This window comes from Procambarus clarkii, chromosome 25 (assembly GCF_040958095.1).
Source record: "Procambarus clarkii isolate CNS0578487 chromosome 25, FALCON_Pclarkii_2.0, whole genome shotgun sequence".
In the NCBI taxonomy this organism is placed as follows: domain Eukaryota; kingdom Metazoa; phylum Arthropoda; class Malacostraca; order Decapoda; family Cambaridae; genus Procambarus; species Procambarus clarkii.
In genome coordinates, this window is record NC_091174.1 from 10578940 (window position 1) to 10603817 (window position 24878).

Consider the following 24878-nt stretch of genomic DNA (forward strand, 5'->3'; position numbering starts at 1 on the left):
GCAAGTAGCCAGCACGTGACCATGCCGTACATATACGTAGCATGATAAGACCGACCTTTAATACAAATAAAGGTTTTCCGGCTGGGCTACAGTTGACCCCTTGTGAGGTGGCGGGTAGTGCCCCCACCAGGTTCACTTTGCAAGCAAAACAATCCGGGTTGGACCGCTGGGCAGGGTTGGATGCCACATGGTTAATGACAACGTGTGTAAATTTTTTGTTTTTAATTTTGCCCCGAGGGGCGAGTTTATTGGGCAGCGCCACTAATCCTGTGAGTGGACACACCGCCATAGTGACAGTATTGGGCAGCGCCACTAATCCTGTGAGTGGACACACCGCCATAGTGACAGTATTGGGCAGCGCCACTCATCTTGTGAGTGGACACACCGCCATAGTGACAGTATTGGGCAGCGTCACTCATCCTGTGAGTGGACACACCGCCATAGTGACAGTATTGGGCAGCGCCACTCATCTTGTGAGTGGACACACCGCCATAGTGACAGTATTGGGCAGCGCCACTCATCTTGTGAGTGGACACACCGCCATAGTGACAGTATTGGTCAGCGCCACTCATCTTGTGAGTGGACACACCGCCATAGTGACAGTATTGGGCAGCGCCACTCATCCTGTGAGTGGACACACCGCCATAGTGACAGTATTGGGCAGCGCCACTCATCCTGTGAGTGGACACACCGCCATAGTGACAGTATTGGGCAGCGCCACTCATCCTGTGAGTGGACACACCGCCATAGTGACAGTATTGGGCAGCGCCACTAATCCTGTGAGTGGACACACCGCCATAGTGACAGTATTGGGCAGCGCCACTAATCCTGTGAGTGGACACACCGCCATAGTGACAGTATTGGGCAGCGCCACTCATCCTGTGAGTGGACACACCGCCATAGTGACAGTATTGGGCAGCGCCACTAATCCTGTGAGTGGACACACCGCCATAGTGACAGTATTGGGCAGCGCCACTAATCCTGTGAGTGGACACACCGCCATAGTGACAGTATTGGGCAGCGCCACTAATCCTGTGAGTGGACACACCGCCATAGTGACAGTATTGGGCAGCGCCACTAATCCTGTGAGTGGACACACCGCCATAGTGACAGTATTGGGCAGCGCCACTCATCCTGTGAGTGGACACACCGCCATAGTGACAGTATTGGGCAGCGCCACTCATCCTGTGAGTGGACACACCGCCATAGTGACAGTATTGGGCAGCGCCACTCATCCTGTGAGTGGACACACCGCCATAGTGACAGTATTGGGCAGCGCCACTAATCCTGTGAGTGGACACACCGCCATAGTGACAGTATTGGGCAGCGCCACTAATCCTGTGAGTGGACACACCGCCATAGTGACAGTATTGGGCAGCGCCACTCATCTTGTGAGTGGACACACCGCCATAGTGACAGTATTGGGCAGCGCCACTCATCTTGTGAGTGGACACACCGCCATAGTGACAGTATTGGGCAGCGCCACTCATCTTGTGAGTGGTCACACCGCCATAGCAGCATGTACAACACTCCCCAATAGGAAGAAAACCCGCTGGGTTGTTCATCCTGTCACTTGTACCCAGACACAGCTGAGACTTGCTTAACTTAACTGTCTGTGTAAAATAAGGCTTAAGATGAACGGTAGGAAGGGAAACTCGGACGGCTTATGCGTCAGAAATAGTCTTCTGTATCTTAGAAAAGAAAAACAAATTAAAAGCTAGATATCACGTGGTAACTAAAGTCAGGGGTAAATACTGTCATGTACAAGAAACACTCCTCACCTCGACCACATTAGTGAAGTCTATATATAATTGGATTTGTTTGCCTGTCCAAACAAGGTGATGAGCTAATATGGACGAATCTTGTTACCTATCCAAGGTTGGAGGACAAACGCTTGGGGATAGTCTTGCTAAACTTTGCAGAGTAACTGCTGGGTGTTTGGGAGCTGTCATGGGTGGGGTTGTGGTCTACCTCGTGGCCCCCTTTGATTCCAAATTCCATCCTCCTTAATACCCAACTCCATCCCCAGCAAGATTCGCCCAGCATGTGCAGGCGATGAGTCACAATAACGTGGCTAAAGTATGTTGACCAGACCACACACTAGAAGGTGAAGGGACCACGACGTTTCGGTCCGTCTTGGACCATTCTCAAGTCGATTGTCGTCACCCAGTATGTATTTTACATTATTAGCGTGTGTAGTATATGAGGTTACAGTGATGAAGACAGTGTGAAGAGTGATACCTGCTTGATGGGGTTCTGGGAGTTCTTCTACTCCCCAAGCCTGGCCTGATCTACAATGATGAAGATAATGTACAGTGATGATGGTTGTGTGTAATGAAGATAATTAGTGATTTAATGTGATTGCCCACGACTCATCTCGTGGGGTGATAGTAGTGTGACTGCAGTAGTTGTGTACCGTTCAGTGCCTCTGAGCAGCAGTTGTGTCCCGTTCAGTGCCTCTGAGCAGCAGTTGTGTCCCGTTCAGTGCCTCTGAGCAGCAGTTGTGTACCGTTCAGTGCCTCTGAGCAGCAGTTGTGTCCCGTTCAGGGCCTCTGAGCAGCAGTTGTGTACCGTTCAGTGCCTCTGAGCAGTAGTTGTGTACCGTTCAGTGCCTCTGAGCACCAGTTGTGTACCGTTGGTTGGCTTGGGGACGGGTGGCGGCTGCCCCACACCGGTAGAAGTGGGCCAGACAACAGTCATTGTGATGAGGCAATGTCCGTCTCTTCCCGGCGTGTTACCGTCACTGCTGGTATCCTGGACCACTCCAGGCTGTCATTCCTCCCGCAGGCATAACTCCCCGCCTGCCCGTGTTGTGTTATGTAGGTGATACCCGGGGCGCTGCTGGGTAACCCGCCTGCGTACTCCCACAGTTGGACAGAGGAGGGGAAGAGAGAGTGGGTGAGACATACAGACAGACAGACAGACAGCGAGATGAAGTACCCAGACTACACACACACACTGCACAGTGGGACTCTTGATGACCAGGATCTTGCTCTGGTAACTCGGTTTATCACACCTACACTTGACTGACCCAGGCTATGTGTTGCCGCTTTAGTACTGCCGCTCTCTCTTACCCTCCCCTCGTCATCTCTCTCATACCTGCTACCGCTCTCTCAAGGTGCGCCTCGGGGCAGGTGCTGCTCTACGCTGTTTAGCTATAAAAAGGCAATGTCTACCTTTTTTGTTCGAAGTTTGGGCCCAGCCTTGCCCAGCTTTGCAGGGTAAATGGTCTGGGGTACGGGACGGACATAGGTTGTTTAAGGTAGGTCATTTTGGTCCTATTAAAGAGGGGCTCGACGTCAATAGTGACCCCCCGTTCGTATAATTGTTAAACAATATAGTAGGCTTGAAATTTTATCTCGCTAAATACCAGACTTTAGCGAGATAAACGCTAAATTTATCTCGCTAGTGTTTAAATAGCGAGGATAAACACTGAGGGGTCGTTTATCCCTCTTAGGATTCATTAAACATTTTTTTCAACGTAATTTAGGCGTTTTATCGTGTCTATACGTGGTTGGTGAGGATGGGTGGGCGTAGTGTAGATAGTGTTCCTGGTTGTGTTTAGTGAAAATGGCTACGGTGAGGAAGATAGTGTGAAGTAGACATTGATTGAATTGAAATTGAAATAAGTTTATTGAGGTAAAATACACACCAAGGGATGAGGTAGCTCAAGCTATCCTCACCCCGTTCAGTACATCGTGTTAATACATACATATACACACATCACAAACAATAAACATATTACCAAACATTGAGAGATAAACATATACATTTCCTGAGACATTGATGGTTATTTGTAGTTAGTGATGTAGTGCTGATGGTTGCGTAGTAAAGATGGATAAACTGATGAAGATAATGTGCGGGGAATATGCTGATAGTGATGAAGATAGTGAGGGAGTGAAGATGTGGTGAGGCAGACTATGAACGGGAATTCAGTGTTATATTTTTGAAAGAGGAGATAGTGAGGAGACGAGGAAGGAAGGAAATTATCAAGGGAAAGCGCCAAGCCATTACGACTATATAGCACTGGGAAGGGGGTCAGGATAAGGATTTGGGATGGGACGGGGAGGGAAGGAATGGTGCCCAACTACTTGTGGATGGTCGGGGATTGAACGCCGACCTGCATGAAGCGAGACCGTCGCTCTACGGGCGGAGATAAAGAGGGGGGAAGAAAGAGTGGGAATAGGGAGAGAGATGAGAGGGGGGTGATTGTGAGAGAGGGGAGGGGGGGGGAGCCCGGATATACCCCCAAATAGTTTATATAACAATTGAAGCATGGCTGTTGAGGGCTGGGCAGTTGTGCAGGGCGCGGCCAACACGCGTTGACCGCGCCTCGGCCAACACGCGTTGACCGCGCCTCGGCCAACACGCGTTGACCGCGCCTCGGCCAGCACGCGTTGACCGCGCCTCGGCCAGCACGCGTTGACCGCGCCTCGGCCAGCACGCGTTGACCGCGCCTCGGCCAGCACGCGTTGACCGCGCCTCGGCCAGCACGCGTTGACCGCGCCTCGGCCAGCACGCGTTGACCGCGCCTCGGCCAGCACGCGTTGACCGCGCCTCGGCCAGCACGCGTTGACCGCGCCTCGGCCAGCACGCGTTGACCGCGCCTCGGCCAGCACGCGTTGACCGCGCCTCGGCCAACACGCGTTGACCGCGCCTCGGCCAACACGCGTCTGTGTGTGGTACTGGCTGCAGGTGTCCTAATTTACATTAATATAATAATTTTCTGGAACGGAAATGTTTGTGCATTACACATTGTTTTGTGTTGTAGTCAGGATACTGTGCAACATCCACCGGGCATTGTTGATTACCGCTGGATAATTGTAATTGAAATAAGTTTGAGGTAAAATACACACAAAGGGATGAGGTAGCTCAAGCTATTCTCACCCCGTTCAGTACATCGTGTTAATACATACATATACACACATCACAAGCGATAAACATATTACCAAACATTCTGAGAGATAAACAACTACATTTCCTACTAGATAATTGGCCATATCGAATGCTAATTAGCAATTAACACGTAATTAATTAACCAGGACAGTGTTGGGGAGTGGTGGTGGTGTCACACCACCAATATAGGACTGCACTGTCCTACACTGGCAAAATGGTAAATAATTTAGACATGGAACAATACATGAGAGATCGAATACGTTGCCTGTAACCACTGGTTCTCACCGCGGGAGAGACGCTAGTCACTCCCAGGCACTCTTGAGTTTGATCTCGATTGATTGATTGATGAAGATTAAGCCACCCAAAAGGTGGCACGGGCATGAATAGCCCGTAAGTGGTGGCCCTTTTTGAGCCATTACCAGTATCAAGAGCTGATACTGGAGATCTGTGGAGGTGCGACTGCACCCTGCGTGACGGGAGATGTCTCCCGTATTTGATCTCCCACATACACGGGGTATTTATACACTACAAAACCTAGTATCAGTTGGTTGGGGATGGGGGGTTATCTTGAGATGATTTCAGGGCTTTAGTGTCCCCGCGGCCCGGTCCTCGACCAGGCCTCCACCCCCAGGAAGCAGCCCGTGACAGCTGACTAACACCCAGGTACCTATTTTACTGCTAGGTAACAGGGGCATAGGGTGAAAGAAACTCTGCCCATTGTTTCTCGCCGGCACCCGGGATCGACCCCGGGACCACAGGATCACAAGTCCAGCGTGCTGTCCGCTCGACCGACCGGCTCCCGGGGTGGGTGGGTTAGCTAGTTTTGCAGCTTCAAGTGGGAGGCTTGTAGGGTAGTCTGCTCAGCACCAGCATCCTGTTTAGCAAAGGAATGTTCCACTAAGATGTTTGCAAACCCAAACACACTCAAGTATGGTGGTGTGACCTCTGGGCACTAGGGTAGGTCTCCCTGGGTGTTACAGGTCAAGGCAGGCGAGGGAACTGGTGCCTCTGGTGGCACTAGAAGGTTTGCTCAGTCAAGATGACAGAAGATAACTGCGTTTAAAGGGTTCTAAGTCAGCTTTGATCTGATTTTGTCGTGCTTGCATTGTATGAGTTAAATTATGAATGTGGTGGGTTGCCCCCCTGGGAGTGTTTGGTACACGTGTACTGGGCATGGGGGCGGTGCGGGCCGCCAGCCAGTACAGTGTATATGATATAAATGAATGAGTGTAGTAGTTACCCAGCGTCCTTGGTGTCCGCTACACACCCGCCAGTCTTGTGTACATAACCCCATTGTACCTGGCTCCAACACCACGCTCGCCCCCACTATGCATGGTAAGGATGGTACGTCTGATACCATACTACTTGTGAAGGAGGAAATGTACATGTTTATCTCTCAGAATGTTTGGTAATATGTTTATTGTTTGTGATGTGTGTCTATGTATGTATTAACGCAATGTACTGAACGGGGTGAGAATAGCTTGAGCTACCTCATCCCTTTGTGTGTATTGTACCTCAATAAACTTATTTCAATTTCAATTGGTAAGGATGGGTCCCCGCTCGTGTGACTAGGTGTCTCTGGGTTGGGCTTTCCGGTATGGGAGGGAAGGGAACTATTAGGTGGAAAGCGCCAAGCCATTACAATTATATAGCACTTAGAAGGGATCAGGATAAGGATTTGGGATGGGACGGGGGGGAAGGAATGGTGCCCAACCACTCGGGGATTGAACGCCGACCTGCATGAAGCAAGACCGTCGCTCTACCGTCCAGCCCAAGTGGTTGGACTTTGTGCAATATACTAGCAGTGTTGGGCTTGTAGGTATGGGGGGGGGGGTTCTCAGGTATGGAGGGTAACATGGTGGATTCCTGGACCATACCTGAAGAGGGTTTCAGGAGTTCGTATACTCCCCGAGTCCGACCCTGGACTAGGCTCGAATTATGAGAACTTGGTCCAACTGGCTTTTAGAAAAGATCTTCCGGGTTTGTTAAGTTACTGCAACGGTGCATCGTGGGAAAGATGTGCAACCCGGAGCGTTTGCTGTCTGAAGAATGAGTGAGGAGCCGTGAGTCCGTGAGGGGGGGGGGGGGCTAGTGACTGGACACCCTCTTGGTGAGTCAAGTGAGCAGCCACAAGCACAAAATATTAGTACTCACCCATCCACTCCCCGTGAACACTAGGCTCAAGTCATATACAAAAGTGAACGTGGAAACATATTCATTTGCAGAAAAAGAATAAGAACAAAAATCTTGTTTAAACACAATTGCTTTTGTGTTCAACTAATTTTATTTGTATGTGACGCGAAGCCTTGAACCATTACAACTTGCAATACTCTGAATATTAACGTGTTGGTTAATATTTTCTTTATGAAAATATTTGGAGGTTATTTTTAATGTCATAATTTTTTGTTTTTGTCATTGGAGAAGTGGTGAGAGTAGTTGTGTGGACGCAGTATACGTAGGGTTAGTTCTTTCCTGGATGTTACCTGGCGGGTAACATGGAGAGGGGGGACCTGCTGCTTGGGTAACAGCTTCTTCCCCGAATCAACCTACCGTGGCTTTGCGCCCTGGTGAGGCCACTCCAGACCGACAACCAGAGCGCAACTCCATAGTCTCCTGAGACTGATGGATTGCTGCTGCTGCTGCTGCCGCTGCTGCCGCCGCCGCTGCTGCCGCCGCCGCTGCTGCTGCCGCCGCCGCCGCTGCTGCTGCCGCCGCCGCTGCTGCCGCCGCCGCCGCTGCTGCTGCCGCCGCCGCTGCTGCCGCCGCCGCTGCTGCCGCTGCTGCTGCTGCTGCTGCTGCTGCCGCCGCTGCTGCCGCTGCTGCTGCTGCCGCCGCTGCCGCTGCTGCTGCTGCCGCTGCCGCTGCTGCTGCCGCCGCTGCTACTGCCACCGCCACCTGGCGGGTGTTCTAGGAGCTCTACCCCCCGCCCATCTAGTCCAGAAGAGGTACAAACTGCTTGACACACTTAGAGGAGAGCCTCCGGCGACCAGTAGTAACATCTAGGAGTCTACTCCTTGTGTTATATGACTCGTAGATAAGTAGCTCTGGTAGTAGAGTGATCATAGATGTACATTTGTCACATTATAAAGTTTGGTTGAAGTTCTTGGTATATTATTGTTCTTAGACTGTTCTTAGGCAACCCAAGGTTATAATCAGCCATCTTTAAAGTCATAGGATTTGACTCATCACTTGTATTAGGCATTCTGAGACCATCATGACGTGGAATACACATTGAATGGAGTGTGATTCCGTCAGTAATTGCGGCTCTGGCACTCACAGTAGGAACTCTCTCGTTGTCATCACATTTGCACTTCCGGGAGCACCAGTTTGGAGGGTGTTAGGACACCACGAGTGTTTGTGGCTTTGAATTTGGAGCGGTGTTCATTACTTGAACACAATGAACATTGGATGGGAAGAAGGTAATCTTCCACGGCGCAGGAAGGGCCTTTGTCGCCCCGCTGGTAAACATTGTGAATCTGATACAGTCCAAGCTCAGTAGTTTTAGAAATTCAATTTTAAGAATCCTTTCTTTTGATGAAAAATATATATAGAAGGATTTTGTTTCAGGATTTGGGTAGGTTGGCTTAAGTTGTTTTGTACCAGTTAAAGCAGTAATATCAGTAACACATTTACTGACGCTTGGAATATTGAGTTACTTCGTCACATTATGTTGACCAGACCACACACTAGAAGGTGAAGGGACGACGACCTTCCGGTCCGTCCTGGACCATTCACAGTCGACTTGAAATGGTCCAGGACGGACCGAAACGTCGTCGTCCCTTCACCTTCTAGTGTGTGGTCTGATCAACATACTTCAGCCACGTTATTGTGACTCGTCGCCTACATTAAGATCTTTGTAGTAGGGCAACATGAAAGGATAATATTCATGGCTTCCCCTTCCATTTGTCAAGCCCTTCAACCATTATGTCAGGCTTTTGATCAAGCGACTGTGAAGCATAGTTCATTGAAGGTCCATATGCCTGGTACAATTTTACAATTTAGGAATTGTAACGTTTTCAATGTATACAGTAGGGGTCGGCGCTCCAGGGGGGGGGGGAGCTACAGTTGGAGGGGGGGGCTTAAGCGTTCATATTGTTAATGTGTTTTATTCAGTGGGTTCTGGCAGTAAAGATTCTCGTCTTAAAAGTGGTATTATTGGCCTGGCATCTCTTGAAAGGTTGGTGTTATCAAACATGTCTTCCTTAGAACTGTAAGAGTTTAATGTGATTGTGTAAAGTAAGATCTTCAGGCGTTATGTATACGGTACCGTCATGTGTTTGTTAGTGATACCTGCTTGATGTGTCCTGTAAGGAGGGAGGTGGCGTGTGGTGGTGGTGGGCGGGTGTAATGTTAACGGGAAGGTATGGTGGTGTGTAGTGGTGTATGGGGTGTTGTGCCGGTGTGTGTAGTGGTGTATGGGGTGTTGTGCCGGTGTGTGTAGTGGTGTATGGGGTGTTGTGGCGGTGTATGGGGTGAGGGGGGAGCAGCCTGGGAGAGGCTAGGCGGAGGACCAGGTGGTAGTAATGGCTCCAGCAGCAGCAGGGGATGACGGCTGCAGCAGGATGTGTGGCGCCAGGGAGCATCGCCTGCGGAGGCTGCGGTGCTGGAAGGCACGCTATCCTCGTCTAGCAAAAGGGGAGAGGGCTTGCCACCCCTACAATGTAATCGGGTGTAATGTGTTGGGTGGCGCCAGGCACAGGGTGAGTCAGGCGCCAGGAGAGGGGTGGCACCAGGACCAGCTAAGGGTTGTAGGGGGAAGTCTGGCAGCATTAGAGAATTAACACGCTAGACGCGCCGTAACACGGGCAGCTCCTGTGCCGTGTGGTATATACCTTGTGTAACAAACTGATTAATGAATCCAGAAAAGCTGTAGGATTAAGATGGAGTTCCAGAAATTCCATTTTTTTGTGTTCTTGTCACTACGGGAAAAAAACGGGGAAACAAACACAATCAAAACATGAAAAATAAATTGAAGTTTATGGTAATGCTATTACCAAGGAACACCATTATTGTTCAGGAGATGCCTTAGAATCAGAATTATAAATTTTACTCATAAAATACACATCGTTCCACTAATGACTGAACTACACCACGTGTACAACAGGCTAAAACTAACAAGTTTTGATTATAACGTGAGTAACATTTGGCTTACAATACGAAAGGGGATGTGTATATTAGGGGAGATATATGTTAGTGAAAACAAGAATGTGTAGTTGACCATTAAAGTGACGAGACAAATATTAGCAAAATGTTCATTGACAAATTTGAATTTGAGAGCATGTGTGATACCATGAAGTTATAGAAATGTGTCCACTGAGCAGTGGACGTCACTTGGGGGCCATCCCGGATCAAGATGAGCCCACACACACACTTCAATAGAACTCAAAATGGCTGTCATCAAACCATCTCTTTGTGACAGTACTTCCTGGTTGATGGGGTTCTGGGAGTTGTTCTACTCCCCAAACCCTGGTTTGGTCCACCAGGCTGTTGCTTGGAGCGGCTCGCAGACCCACATACCCACCACAGCCCGGTTGGTCCGGCACTCCTTGGAGGAAAAGTCTAGTTTCTTTCATAATTCCTTCGTAATTCCAAATTTTCCATTGGGGTCTCCCTGCTTTGTCTGCCGTTGTCCCTTATTCCATCCTGCAGACTTGCAACACTCATTCTTAACTTGCACTTCCTAACAATCAAGGAAGGCAATTTCTTGAGACATTTCTGTGACCAGTGATAAGAAAAGAGCTAATTGTGACTATTTCTAATTATTGTCGGACGACTGTCTCGAGAGCATGTGTAGTGTTTACATTGACGTGTAGTACCATGTATCTCACACACTACCTTAGACATCGCTGGGAGGAGGGGTAGAGGATCGTTAGGGGTTAAAGGTGAAGTTGAGGTCACCAGAGGATGTTAGGGACGCCTGAGCCCTTGCTAGTGTCTCCTTTGCTGCAGAGGCGGTGATAATGGTGGCAATAATAGAAGCCAAACACTGTAGTGTGGTCGCCATTGGTGTAAGTTGGTACTAGAGTGGGAGAGGCAGGGTGTGGAAGGCTGAGAGGCAGGGGGGGGGAGGCTAGGTGTTGTAGGTAGGCTGAGAGGCAGGAGGGGGGGGGAGGCAAGGTGTGATAGGCTGAGAGGCAGGAGGGAGGGGGAAGGCAAGGTGTGATAGGCTGAGAGGCAGGAGGGGGGGGAGGCAGGTAGGCTGAGAGGCACTAAGTCTTGGGTTGATGAGCAAAGTGGGGTTGTTGTTCACCAAGGTGACCACTTGACCACCCGCTCAGTTTACCCACTTTTGAAGCGTGACGCAAAGATCGAGAACTGTGTATACAAGTAAACTAAATAAAATAATGGATGCTGTCTACGTTTGTCAATGCTTTGGAGTTTACATTACGAACTCGGCGTTTGTGTTAGCCAAACACTATCTGTAAGACTGGCGACGACGGAGTGCTAGAGGATGGCTCATTACCTCTGAGGCGAGGCGCAGCTCGTCTGGGGCACTGACTGGAACTAAACAAATTATGAACAATCCCAACATTCCCTGGGAAAGAAGGAATGCTGTTTCCCCTCAACATGCTGAATGCTGAACCCTCAAGCTCTGTATCACTACATACGTGCAGTAAATGCTGAAACATTCAAAATCTGCACAGAGGGAAAATGGATCTATCTTGGAAAGTGAGCTCAGAAAACTATATAAAAATTCTCTAGTGTCTATATAGGACTCGACAGAGGCAAGCAAACCTTCAAAGAGAAATCACGAAGATTGAGCGAAGACTAAAGCGCACTCATCAAAAAATAAAGAAATACTAAAAGAACAGAAAGCTATTCAAGAAATAAGAAAGGACCCAAAATATTTACATAAACAAAATGCAAATCCATGTTTAGCGATGTAGTGTGCAAGCAGAAGATAGCGAGAACGTTTTCAAGGACTTGAGGTACACACAAAGACACATACCGTATATTAAAAGAATTTGCACCGACTTCTTAAGGAAAATAAACATGGCCTTCAGACCTTAAGACTCCAGACATCGCCCAAGTGCACAGAGAAGGGAGTTAAGCATTTGCAAAAGCTTCAAGACGAGTGGCACTATAGTAAGAGCTGCCGTACAGGCCTGGTCGAGGACCGGGCCGCGGGGACACTAAAAGCCTCGAAATCATCTCAAGATAACATCTCAAATCTCAGGGGTCACGACTATACGCCAGGAATATCTCGGCTCTCGCAATACTTGATCATAATGACAACATTGTACAGGAATTAGAAGCAAATTCAAATGCAGAATTTGCCGAGACGTTTGATGACCGTGACTATGGAAGAACGGCTCAGCAAATAGAAGCTTAGTGAATAATAAGAGACAATCCATCTCCTTACTATATCTATTTTCTAACAGATTGCAGAAAATGAAAGTAAGTCGAAGACAAGAAGTTGATCTGATGACTCCGGCAGAAACTTGTCCAGTTCTCCCGTGAAAGATTCCATTGTTCCAGCAAGTAGTGCTCAGTCCTCATGGCCCCTGGCAAGGGAAATAAGATAGCATGGCTAGAATATATCTACACAGGTTCTTCACCGTCTACATAGAATCAGTGCACGGAGACCAAGCTCTCACAAGTCAAGCCTGGCCTCGGGCCGGTCTTGGGGAGTAGAACTACTAACAGAACCCCCATCAAGCAGGTATCATGCAAGTGAAACTATCAAGCCACTGGGACTGCTTCAACTCCCTCAAATTGGTCTCCTTGGAACCCAGAAAGAACCTCCTTGGAACCCAGAACCCAGAAAGAACCTCCTTGGAACCCAGAACCCAGAAAGAGGTTTCCTAATGTTAAAATTTTAAATACTGGAATGTCGGTTCCCAAACCTGCGCAATACAGTTGCAACATAGTGAGGTGAGATATGTGGTAGAAAGTGTAAAATAAATCCAACGAAATGTTGGGACGCCATGTAACACAATTAGAGAACAGTGTAAACATTAGAGGCCAACCACTAAATATGTATTATATATGTATACGTATATATATATATATATATATATATATATATATATATATATATATATATATATATATATATATATATATATATATATATATATATATACATGTATGCATGAGGGTGTGTACATGTGTATATAACATTAATAATTATGTAACTAGCGTCAAAAGATTGTTACTTGCTTAGCTAAACGAACTAGAGGGTTCAGTTCCTGAACCGATTATGTGCCTTTGTAATCCTTTACACCACCGCCCACGGGATGAGTATGGGGTGCATAATAAAGAAATTGAATTCTTTCATCCTCCTGCGAAAAGATACAAAGGCATAAAGCAGTATTAAAATCGGCCACAGGTAAGATAAGGTGTATAGGTGATGGAATATACCATATATCTGTGGGAAGAGCCGGCTTGTGTGTGTCGCTCGCTTATACTACAAAACAATACTGAAACATTTGTAATACTCACACTTCGTGGATATTTAGTTAACAATCTCGCTTATATTGTTTAATTCGTGAGAATTTGGTGGAGGTGTTGAAGTTCTTTATATAACAGCCTGCCACTTTATGTAGGGCATACGTAAATCTGTGTATCTATGTATTTACGTATGTAGGTTAGCTTAGCATTTTAAAAGTACCGAATCACCTTCTGTGGTTGATTGTTCAATAAATCCCTGAACTATATGTTTAACACATCTCTAACCCTGTCCATGGAGGACAGAAGAAAATGTATATATGCTGGTTAGCATTGTAAATGTGTGGCCACGTCTGTGGTAGAAAATAGTAATAAAAAAAAACTGAGCTGATGCATAATATTATAAACAATGCTGTAAATTTGCCTTATACACCGATGTTGAATACATTAATGTCACATATTTTTATACAATACAGTTCATGGATGCTTTGAATTGCTCGGCAAATATCATTTTTAGTAATTCCCGACCGGATTTTGTTTTATGTAACCCCTATATATTGTGAAATTGATTATATTTACTTGTAATAGTGTAATAGGTTGAGTAATATGTGGATATGTAAGGGAAGTTTTACTGTTTGTCCGAAACGCTCTGCGTACTAGTGGCTTTAGGTATTGTATGTACTACCTATTTATTTATTTATATACAAGAAGGTACATTGGGTTTGTGAGAATACATAGTATTTACTATGTACATAGTTTACATATATACTATTTACATAGTATACATATATACTATTTACATAGTATATATGTACAGTATTTACACTCTTGTAAAGCCACTAGTACGCGCAGCGTTTCGGGCAGTACCTCTATCTTTAAATCAAACAGAATGTTTGTACTGTAACTCTGCAACTATGTATGTACATTTCCTAAATAAATTATTATTATTATTACAGGAGAGAAGGGGAACAGTGGGGCGCCGAGCGGTGGGAGCAACAAGGAACAGCGTCGCTCGGACCCTGGAAGCGCGGCCAGTTTGGCGCTGGCCAACCACCACGCGAGCACCACCAACGCCCCCACCACCAACAATGCCCACACGGCCCCCACCAATACCCACTCCTGTGTCAGTGGGGCCGACCTCCCCAACAATGGCGCTGACCCTATGGAGGACTTCGCCTCCACGGACTTGCCGGCGGCCAACTTGGGCTCAACGGACGGCGCGTGAGTACTGTTACCTCCTGTTGGTTTCCTGTTGTAGTGTGGAACGGGTCTTGCTTCACTCCTCTTGTAGTGTGGAGCAAGTCTTGCTTCACTCTTGTAGTGTGGAGCGGGTCTTGCTTCACTCCTCTTGTAGTGTGGAGTACTGTCTTAGTGTGGAACATTGGTGTGTGTGATATACCCAGAGGCAGTCCTGGCTGCACTGTTCCCATCACACGTTCTCCACTTCAACACAACACACTCGCCAGCTTCCTTAACTCACTACTATCATTAAGTAATGCACACCACACAAGGTGATTGTGAGCACACTGTTACACGTTCTCTTAAATGGTGTTTATCGTGGTAACATTCTCTTCAGGAATGTTCTATTAATTGCACAATATTAAGGATTACTACGCTAATGTAACTAGGTAAGAATAGTTACTTTTTATCGTAATATTAGCTGGAGAGGTTATCAAGAGTGTTCAGTGCTCTTATTCAAGAGCACACGTCCTGCAGTCTCTTTAGTACCAATTGTTATATTTTGGGAAGCTGTTTTAGGATAGGAATTAAGAGTTTGAAGGTCATTGGTGGGTTGTTGAGGCCGAGTCAGGGCATTCCTTAGATCGTTACACATTTTATTCTTACCTATTTTCTTTCTATTCTTGTTATTCTATCATTCTTCCTTCTCGGTATCTCTTTCATTCTCACCCTCCATCTGTAATCCTTTCTCCTAGCCCTCCCTCCCCTCCGTCTCCTTCCTCCTAGCCCTCCCTCCCCCCTCTCCTTTCTATCCCTCCCCTCCTCCCTCCTCTCCCTCCTTCTCTCCCTCCTTTCTCTCCCTCCCCCCCTCTCCTTTCTCTCCCCTCCTCTCCCTCCCTCCTCTCCCTCCCCTCCCTCCCTCCCTCCCTCCCTCCTCTCCCTCCCTCCTCTCCCTCCCTCCTCTCCCTCCCTCCTCTCCCTACCTCCTCTCCCTCCCTCCTCTCCCTCCGCTCCCTCCCTCCGCTCCCTCCCTCCTCTCCCTCCCTCCTCTCCCTCCCTCCTCTCCCTCCCTCCTCTCCCTCCCTCCTCTCCCTCCCTCCTCTCCCTCCCTCCTCTCCCTCCCTCCTCTCCCTCCGCTCCCTTCCTCCTCTCCCTCCGCTCCCTTCCTCCTCTCCCTCCCTCCTCTCCCTCCCTCCTCTCCCTCCCTCTCCTACCTCCTACGCCCACCTCCCTCCCCGCCTACGCCATTACACTTCACGTACAGGGCAGTTCCGTTTCTTTCAGAGGTGTGTATGTATATCCTCCCTGGGGTGGAGGCCGTTGTGTTCCCTGGACCTGACTCTCGCCAAAATGCTTCTTTTACAATAACATTTTTTAAACTTCTTGGGAAAATCAACACAATTTTTTCGCATTTCAGAATGCCACCTTCAAGGCTTTCAGATACACATTGTGCGGGCTCACCTAAATGTGTGCGTTGTAAAGTTGAGCTGTAGCGCCTAGCCCTCGCCTCTCCAGCCATCGTTCAAACCCGTTACATGTATTTGAAAGTCTTAGACTTAATTGTAATGTCCCGGTGTCCTTAAACATTAGATTATCACGGAAATCGAGAGAAACGTAGACTCCTCTCTCAGCCGGGGAGCCGGTCGGCCGAGCGGACAGCACGCTGGACTTGTGATCCTGTGGTCCCGGGTTCGATCCCAGGCGCCGGCGAGAAACAATGGGCAATGTTTCTTTCACCCTATGCCCCTGTTACCTAGCAGTAAAATAGGGACCTGGGTGTTAGTCAGCTGTCACGGGCTGCTTCCTGGGGGTGGAGGCCTGGTCGAGGACCGGGCCACGGGGACACTAAAAAGCCCTGAAATCATCTCAAGATAACCTCAGTATTCACTCGGTAATGTTCAACCTCGTATATGCAAATGATAAACTATTATTGAACTTTTTTTTTTAATTCCAGCAAATGTCGTACTGAGAGAAGTTGCCATTTAAGCGACCTTTAAATGCGTGGTGCCAAGACAATTGTGTTGTCAGATTAGGAAAAATGTCAAGTTTTGTCCGTGCTTTGAAAACCTAATGTTTTCACTAAGAATCTTTTTCCTTGGATTACAGGCAATACAGTTCCATTGAGGAGACCTGTACCCATATGGAATTAAATGCAAATAAATACAAACTGAATAGATCAGTATTTGCTTATTTATATATACAAGAGTTCTTACATTCCTGTACAGCCACTAGCGCACACAGCGTTTCGGGCAGGTCCTTAATCCGGGATGCTCCCGGACGCAGGTTCGAATCCTCGTCACAGCCCTTGTGGATTCGTTCCTTAATCCTAATTTTCTCCGGAATACGACCCGATAAATCGTTTAACAACCAGGTACCTATTCACTGCTGGGTGAACAGAGGCTACAGTTAAAGATTGGCGCCAAGTAAATCCTCCCAAGCCAGGATACGAACCCAGGCGAAAACGCTCGAGAAAGGCCAAGCGAGTGTTTTACCACTTCGCCACGGGGAGTAAGGCGTAGGTAGGCATAACACGACTGTTTAACCTAAATTAACCATTAATTAAATTAATTGGATTAATTTGCATTTCCTGCCATGCCTCCAGGTCTCATGGGGAGTTATTTAAGTGTACAGGTTTGAAACCGGTCTCAGTAACATTTATGTATCTCATTCGCCAGTGCTCTAGAGAATACAAGATAAAAAAAATATTAAAAGTTCCAAACATTTCGATTTATTATTTGGTGGATTCAGGCAGTAAAGGATCTTTGCATGTTCACTAGGTCGGCAATTTCTTGGCTTTTAATGGGGCTGTTAGTGTTGAACAATAGGTTGAACTCTTAAGATGACTATAATGTCTTGAAGAGTGCCATCATTGGCATGGCATCACTTGTTCGCGTGGTTCTTGTTGTGCAAGCTGTGAGGAAACCCTTAGGACAGGACGGAGATAGAACCAGAGGCCAGATTCACGAAGAACTTACGCAAACACTTACGAACCTATACATCTTTTCTCAATCTTTGGCGGCTTTGTTTACAGTTATTAAACAGTTAATGAGCTCCGAAGCACCAGGAGGCTGTTTATAACAATAACAACAGTTGATTGGCAAGTTTTCATGCTTGTAAACTGTTTAATAAATGTAACCAAAGCCGTCAAAGATTGAGAAAAGATGTACACGTTCGTAAGTCCTTGCGTAAGTGCTTTCGTGAATCTGGCCCCAGCGTCCTGGGTGGCGCCAGACACGAGCCTTCCGTGATTTTCTCATAGATATATGTATCACGTTACTGTGATTTACTTGTGTATTCAACCTGTCATTTTTCTTGCAGTTGTAACAGCAACTTTATTGTGTTCTTTTAAACGTCAGGTCTGCCACGTGATTACTCCCAAATCTTTGCTGTTGTTCTATGTTCTTTTTTGTTCTACAGTGACTGTGTTTCATATTTGTTATCCGTTTTGATATTTTCATTTGTTCCTTAGCGCATCAGCTGGACCTTCATCAGATATCATACACTTTTCTGCCTGATTCACACAAGTTTGGAGGTTTGCTGTGTGTTCGCTGTATTGTCCGCTCTCATAAAGAATCAGTGTCAGGTGCAAAGGATGATACGGTAGTGTAGTTTGTGTCCTTGTCTGTGTTCGATACCGGGAGGAGGGAAGGGACCAGAGCAAGCAGCTCCCTCACGTTCTACTGGAGTTGGTGTTGAGGCGCGGTGCTGGTGGGTGGTTTCCCACTCCCCACGGCCTCTATGTAAACACACACTCACTCGCTCTCACACATACTCTCACACTCTCACTGTCCTTACCGTGAGATGATTTCTCTCATACTTTCTCTCACTCACTCTCTCACACTCAGAATATTACTTTAGTTAATAATATTACTTTAGTTAATGTAATTTGCGTTTGGGTGGAAATGTTGTGTACTAATCTTCACATGTGGTAGATCCAGTAAGTAATATTGTTTAATGTACCGCTGTTGGCATGTTTCTGTGGAATTTTTCTAATTATGTCTAAATTTTCCTTAAAAAGCTGAAGCTGCTCTGTCTTTAATATGCTTTACTAAACAAATGTACATAATGATGTTTGTGTATGGAGGTGTATGTCTCCTACTGCATGTCAGTGCTGAGGTATGTTGTGTGTTGAGCACCACCTGGGTGTTGAGCACCACCTGGGTGTTGAGCACCACCTGGGTGTTGAGCACCACCTGGGTGTTGAGCACCACCTGGGTGTTGAGCACCACCTGGGTGTTGAGCAGCACCTGGGTGTTGAGCACCTGGGTGTTGAGCACCACCTGGGTGTTGAGCACCACCTGGGTGTTGAGCACCACCTGGGTGTTGAGTACACCTGGGTGTTGAGCACCCCCTGGGTGTTGAGCACCACCTGGGTGTTGAGCACCCCCTGGGTGTTGAGCACCACCTGGGTGTTGAGCACCACCTGGGTGTTGAGCACCACCTGGGTGTTGAGCACCACCTGGGTGTTGAGCACCCCTCTAGGTGTTGAGCACCACCTGGGTGTTGAGCACCACCTGGGTGTTGCTACCTCCACGACACACAAGATGCCGTGGCTGGGGCGTGGGGTTGTGTTGACTGGATGTGTGTGCGCGCGCTTGTGTGCGTGACTTGAGTGTAACCTGTGTTTGTCCTGTGTGGTTTTTCCAGCAGCGCCGCCGTCTCCAACACCTTCAGATTCCTGCAGTCCGCCTGGTCCTCTCAGTGTGACTTACTGTGAGTTGACGTTTGTCTTCGTGTCTGTGTGTGCAGCGGTAGTGCCCTTAGCGCCCCCTCTCCCTATCCTTCCTCTACCTGTTGGATTATCTTGTTGTGTCCCGCTCCTTGCTATACTGTGGCAGTGGTCTCAGGTTTGGTGGCGCTTCCCTCTCGCACCCACCCTTCTCCTTGCCTATCTACCTACCCCCTCCTTGCCTACCTACCTACCCCCTCCTTGCCTACCTACCTACCTGCCCCCTCCCTACCTATCTTCCCTTCACTCACCACAAAAAACCTGCCCACATAAAACCCACCATTCTCACGCACCTTCCACCTACATATCCACCACCCCCCCTCAACCTCACCCCCAGGTCCCCCCCCCTACTCAACCCCCACCACCTCCCTCAACCCCACCATCACCATCACCTCCCACCACAATTTTCACCACTACTCTTCATCCTCAACCTTGAAGGCTAATTGTCCTCCGTTTCACCGGCGGACAAGACAATGCTGGTGTGTGTGAGGCGAGGCGCTCTTGACCCTAGCTAGGGTTCAGGCCTGAGACCCGCAGTGTAGCGCTACAGTACTCCTCGCCCTGTAGCTCTACTTTGAAACCTGTAATTGTGACGTGTACTGTAGCGTAGTCTGTCCACCTTGTCCGCCCCACGTTTGCTCTACGCCTGTATTTGTGTCAGCTTTGTAACTCGATAATTTAGTACACAAGAATTGCCACATAAATGGGAACTTTTAAGGCGCGGGCGAAGTGTGTCTTATCTAGCCCAAAGCCAGCATAGCACGGGGCCTAATCAGTTTCTAAGTTAGGTATGATTTTGTTAGGTTGGATTGTACTAAATTGTTTAGTTGCAAAACGGGATTTTAAGTTTATTAAAATACAGTATAAAGCAAGCGTGAGGATGGGTAGGTATAGTGCACGGCCAGTGATCCCTGTAGGTTGTAGGCCTGTGTTGTGTAGCCTGGCTGGTGTAGCCTGGCTGGTGTAGCCTGGCTGGTGTAGCCTGGCTGGGGTAGCCTGGCTGGGGTAGCCTGGCTGGGGTAGCCTGGCTGGTGTAGCCTGGCTGGTGTAGCCTGGCTGGTGTAGCCTGGCTGGTGTAGCCTGGCTGGTGTAGCCTGGCTGGTGTAGCCTGGCTGGTGTAGCCTGGCTGGTGTAGCCTGGCTGGTGTAGCCTGGCTGGGGTAGCCTGGCTGGTGTAGCCTGGCTGGTGTAGCCTGGCTGGTGTAGCCTGGCTGGTGTAGCCTGGCTGGTGTAGCCTGGCTGGTGTAGCCTGGCTGGTGTAGCCTGGCTGGTGTAGCCTGGCTGGGGTAGCCTGGCTGGGGTAGCCTGGCTGGGGTAGCCTGGCTGGGGTAGCCTGGCTGGGGTAGCCTGGCTGGGGTAGCCTGGCTGGTGTAGCCTGGCTGGTGTAGCCTGGCTGGGGTAGCCTGGCTGGGGTAGCCTGGCTGGGGTAGCCTGGCTGGGGTAGCCTGGCTGGGGTAGCCTGGCTGGGGTAGCCTGGCTGGGGTAGCCTGGCTGGTGTAGCCTGGCTGGTGTAGCCTGGCTGGTGTAGCCTGGCTGGGGTAGCCTGGCTGGGGTAGCCTGGCTGGGGTAGCCTGGCTGGGGTAGCCTGGCTGGGGTAGCCTGGCTGGGGTAGCCTGGCTGGGGTAGCCTGGCTGGGGTAGCCTGGCTGGGGTAGCCTGGCTGGTGTAGCCTGGCTGGTGTAGCCTGGCTGGGGTAGCCTGGCTGGGGTAGCCTGGCTGGTGTAGCCTGGCTGGTGTAGCCTGGCTGGTGTAGCCTGGCTGGTGTAGCCTGGCTGGTGTAGCCTGGCTGGTGTAGCCTGGCTGGGGTAGCCTCGCCTGTAAACACATGTACGATGTTGTTGTTTAAGATTCAGCTACCAGGAACAAACAGTTCCAAGTAGCACGGTCTATGGTGAGCCCGTAGTGGACTTGCCTGGCACAGGAGCGGGGCAGGCATGTACGAGCTCCCTCCTTCAGGTAGCTAACATTTACAGCAACTGGGAACAGTAGAGGCGTCGAGCCCAACCCTTGGGGAACACTACTTGTTACTTTCCTCCTACTCGAAGCCTCATCCCTGAATGTGATAGTTTTCAATCATTGGGTAGTCCCACAGCCCCGCTCCTGTGCCAGGTAAGTCCACTACGGGCTCGCCATAGCCCGTGCTACTTGAAACTTGTTCCGAGTAGCTGAATCTATAACAACAACAACAACTTGGGTAGTCCCTCGCCCAGTTTAGTATCTCCCCAAGTATCCCTGCTTGCTTCTCCATCTTGAACATCAGCCTTTCATGAGGAACGTCATCAAATGTAACATATCTTAGAAACCAAGACTGGAAGCAGGTGTCAAGCAGGAAGATAATCAGCCTTCTTTCCCCTGTCATATTTTAGCAACTTTGTCATAAAAAGGAACCGGGTTTGTCAGGCAAGACAAATCTCTGCTGCCCATGTGTTATAAAATGTATCCTCTCCAAGTGTTCATTTATTCTCAACCTGATTACTTTTTCAATCACAATACACGGAATACTAGTCGGTGACTTGTCTAGTTTACCGTCTCGCCTGTCTGTCTCGTACTCACCTAGTTGTGCTTGCGGGGGTTGAGCTTTGGCTCTTTGGTCCCGCCTCTCAACCGTCAATCTTACTGGTGACATTCTGTTCATTTGTATACTGTCTTCCTTGCCAGTTGTCTCCCCATAGGTTGCCATGCAGGAGGTCCTCACCTTACTGTAGTCCCCCATCCGTGTCTGTAACGTGTCATCTTCAACAGGTTTCTTTGTGTAACCAAATCCTTCAGTTGTAATATGTGCTCCAGTACCCTGATAGTGGCCGCTACCTCCTACAGGCGTCTCATTTTGGGAGAACACCGAGTCTAGTGTGGCTGGGATAGTAGGGAGGAGGAGGAGGAGTAAAGGGGTGGAGGATGAGTGATAGAGAGAGAGAGAGTGAGAGTGGAGGAGGAGGAGGAGCAGCAGCAGCAGCATCTTGGAGGAGGAGGGAGAGAGGAGAGGCCGCCGGCCCAGCTCATATGTTTAACATGAGCCGCCTTAAAGCTGACCTCTCCTCCCACCCAGTGTGTTGTCTCTTTATTGTGTTCTTGAGGCTCTGGTGCCCCCTCTAATTCCCTCCCCCCTTCCCCAATCACCCTTATCCCCCCCCCCTCTTCACCTCTTCTTTACACCCTTTTCTCTCCTTCCTAACTTTCCAATCCTTCCTTTCTTCCTCTGCGTTTCATCGCCTCTCCTCCCCTCTGCCCAGTCCACTATACGAATGTAGGCAGAATACGGCGACTCTAATTTAATAAAATAGGAATAAAAAATCACTTAAATGCCTGAATAACGAAAGCCAAAACTACCTTAGGCAAACTGAGAAGATGGTAACCCAGACACGAACACAACTTCACTTACACAAGATTTCTCCAACATCTCCAACACTTAGAGTACCACTACACACCCTCCAATACCACTACACACACCCTCCAATACCACTACACACACCCTCCAGTACCACTACACACCTTCCAGTACCACTACACACACCCTCCAGTACCACTACACACCCTCCAGTACCACTACACACCCTCCAGTACCACTACACACCCTCCAGTACCACTACACACCCTCCAGTACCACTACACACCCTCCAGTACCACTACACACCCTCCAGTACCACTACACACACCCTCCAGTACCACTACACACACCCTCCAGTACCACTACACACACCCTCCAGTACCACTACACACCCTCCAGTACCACTACACACCCTCCAGTACCACTACACACCCTCCAGTACCACTACACACCCTCCAGTACCACTACACACCCTCCAGTACCACTACACACCCTCCAATACCACTACACACACCCTCCAATACCACTACACACACCCTCCAGTACCACTACACACCCTCCAGTACCACTACACACCCTCCAGTACCACTACACACCCTCCAGTACCACTACACACCCTCCAGTACCACTACACACCCTCCAGTACCACTACACACCCTCCAGTACCACTACACACCCTTCAGTACCACTACACACCCTCCAGTACCACTACACACCTTCCAGTACCACTACACACTTCAACCTAAACTAACAAGCAAAAACTAGAATGCTCCTTCAGCTTGTTGGCCAAGAGTTTGGATCTACTCTTGGGCTATCAAACCCCACAATACATAATTCCAAGATTAAATGCAGACTAGAAACTCCCCGCACGTATAAAAAGTGCGTGGATTTTGTTATGGATTGTTCTTCCTGTGAGGAATCAATTGTTCAGCCAGAGTGCACTGAGCTGAACTGTTTACGGCTGGATCCATTTACGGCTGGATCCATTTACGGCTGGATCCATTTACGGCTGGATCCATTTACGGCTGGATCCATTTACGGCTGGATCCATTTATGGATGTGGAGTAATACCTATTCCGAGTGAGGGAGGAAGGAATGGCTTCATGTGGCTGGACATGGGCGACCCAGTTACGGTTTTACAAACTAGTGTGGACATGGTTGTACTCCGGAGACTGATTGGAACTGTGTTTAAAAAGTGTTTGTAAACAATGAGTCTTAATAACGTGGCTGAAGATATGATGATCAAACTACACATCAAAACATGGAGAAACGACGACGTGTAATAAAATGAGGGGGATTGATGATTGATGAAGCCACCCAAGAGGTGGCACGGGCATGAATAGCCCGTAAAGAAAGAGGGGAAGGGGCACGCAAATAAATAAGGTAAGAGTGAGATGAAAGGTCAGAAGCAAGCAAGAGAAAAAAGGTAGGAATTAGAAACGGGGTTTAGAATTAGAGAGAGAGCACAACTTAAGTCAGATCACCCTGTGTAACTCTCTAAAAAGATCTTTTTTCACTGCCATCTCCCACACCTCAACCTCTCCCTTTCATCCCATTCCAAACCCACTGCATGCCTTCCCCTCCTAGTCCCACTACATAACCACCTTACCTTGAGGTTACCTTGAGGTGCTTCCGGGGCTTAGCGTCCCTGCGGCCCGGTCGTCGACCAGGCCTCCTGGTTGCCGGACTGATCAACCAGGCTGTCGGACGCGGCTGCTCGCAGCCTGACGTATGAGTCACAGCCTGGTTGATCAGATATCCTTTGGAGGTGCTTATCCAGTTCTTTCTTGAACACTGTGAGGGGTCGGCCAGTTATGCCCCTTATGTGTAGTGGAAGCGTGTTGAACAGTCTCGGGCCTCTGATGTTGATAGAGTTCTCTCTGAGTACCTGTTGTACCACCTTCCCAACTCGCTAGCGGTACGCCAGACGAGTGTCTTACCACTACACCACGGAGCATAAAGTGTTCGATGTGACAATGAGAGCCACAGTGGAAGAAGGCAAACGAAAATAAACATTATGCCAGGAAACGCGGGTGACACCAAAGATCAGGTTGCCAAGCCGCAGGCTTCCTGTCCCCCGGCGAGGAGACAATTGATGTTGGCCCTTATGTATGTTCAGGTAAATATGGCAGCATAAAATTGCATAGGAGCTTAAACACCACAAATTAAACGAACATTAAAATATTATGTTAATAAAAGGAATATGTAGATTTGAAACCAAAGGTCCAAAATGCAGTTTCGCGCATCCTAAAAAATCCTGGAATATAGGAGAGCATGCCTTTATTTATTTATATATTTATATATTTACATATATATATATATATATATATATATATATATATATATATATATATATATAT

General features: G+C 48.4%; 1 protein-coding gene across 16 annotated transcripts in view; it reads left to right on the forward strand.

The window, feature by feature from the left end:
* The window catches only part of RhoGEF2 (Rho guanine nucleotide exchange factor 2), a 490304-nt gene that overhangs the window by 303171 nt on the left and 162255 nt on the right, over positions 1-24878 (forward strand). For 9 of the 16 annotated variants that reach the window (XM_045739737.2, XM_069331284.1, XM_045739732.2 and 6 more), the window contains 2 exons: positions 14244-14508; positions 19114-19179. In XM_045739737.2, coding sequence (XP_045595693.1) covers positions 14244-14508; positions 19114-19179 — 331 coding nt within the window. The remainder of the gene's footprint in view (positions 1-14243; positions 14509-19113; positions 19180-24878) is intronic. The other 7 variants (XM_069331287.1, XM_069331285.1, XM_069331286.1 and 4 more) reach the window with 2 other exon arrangements.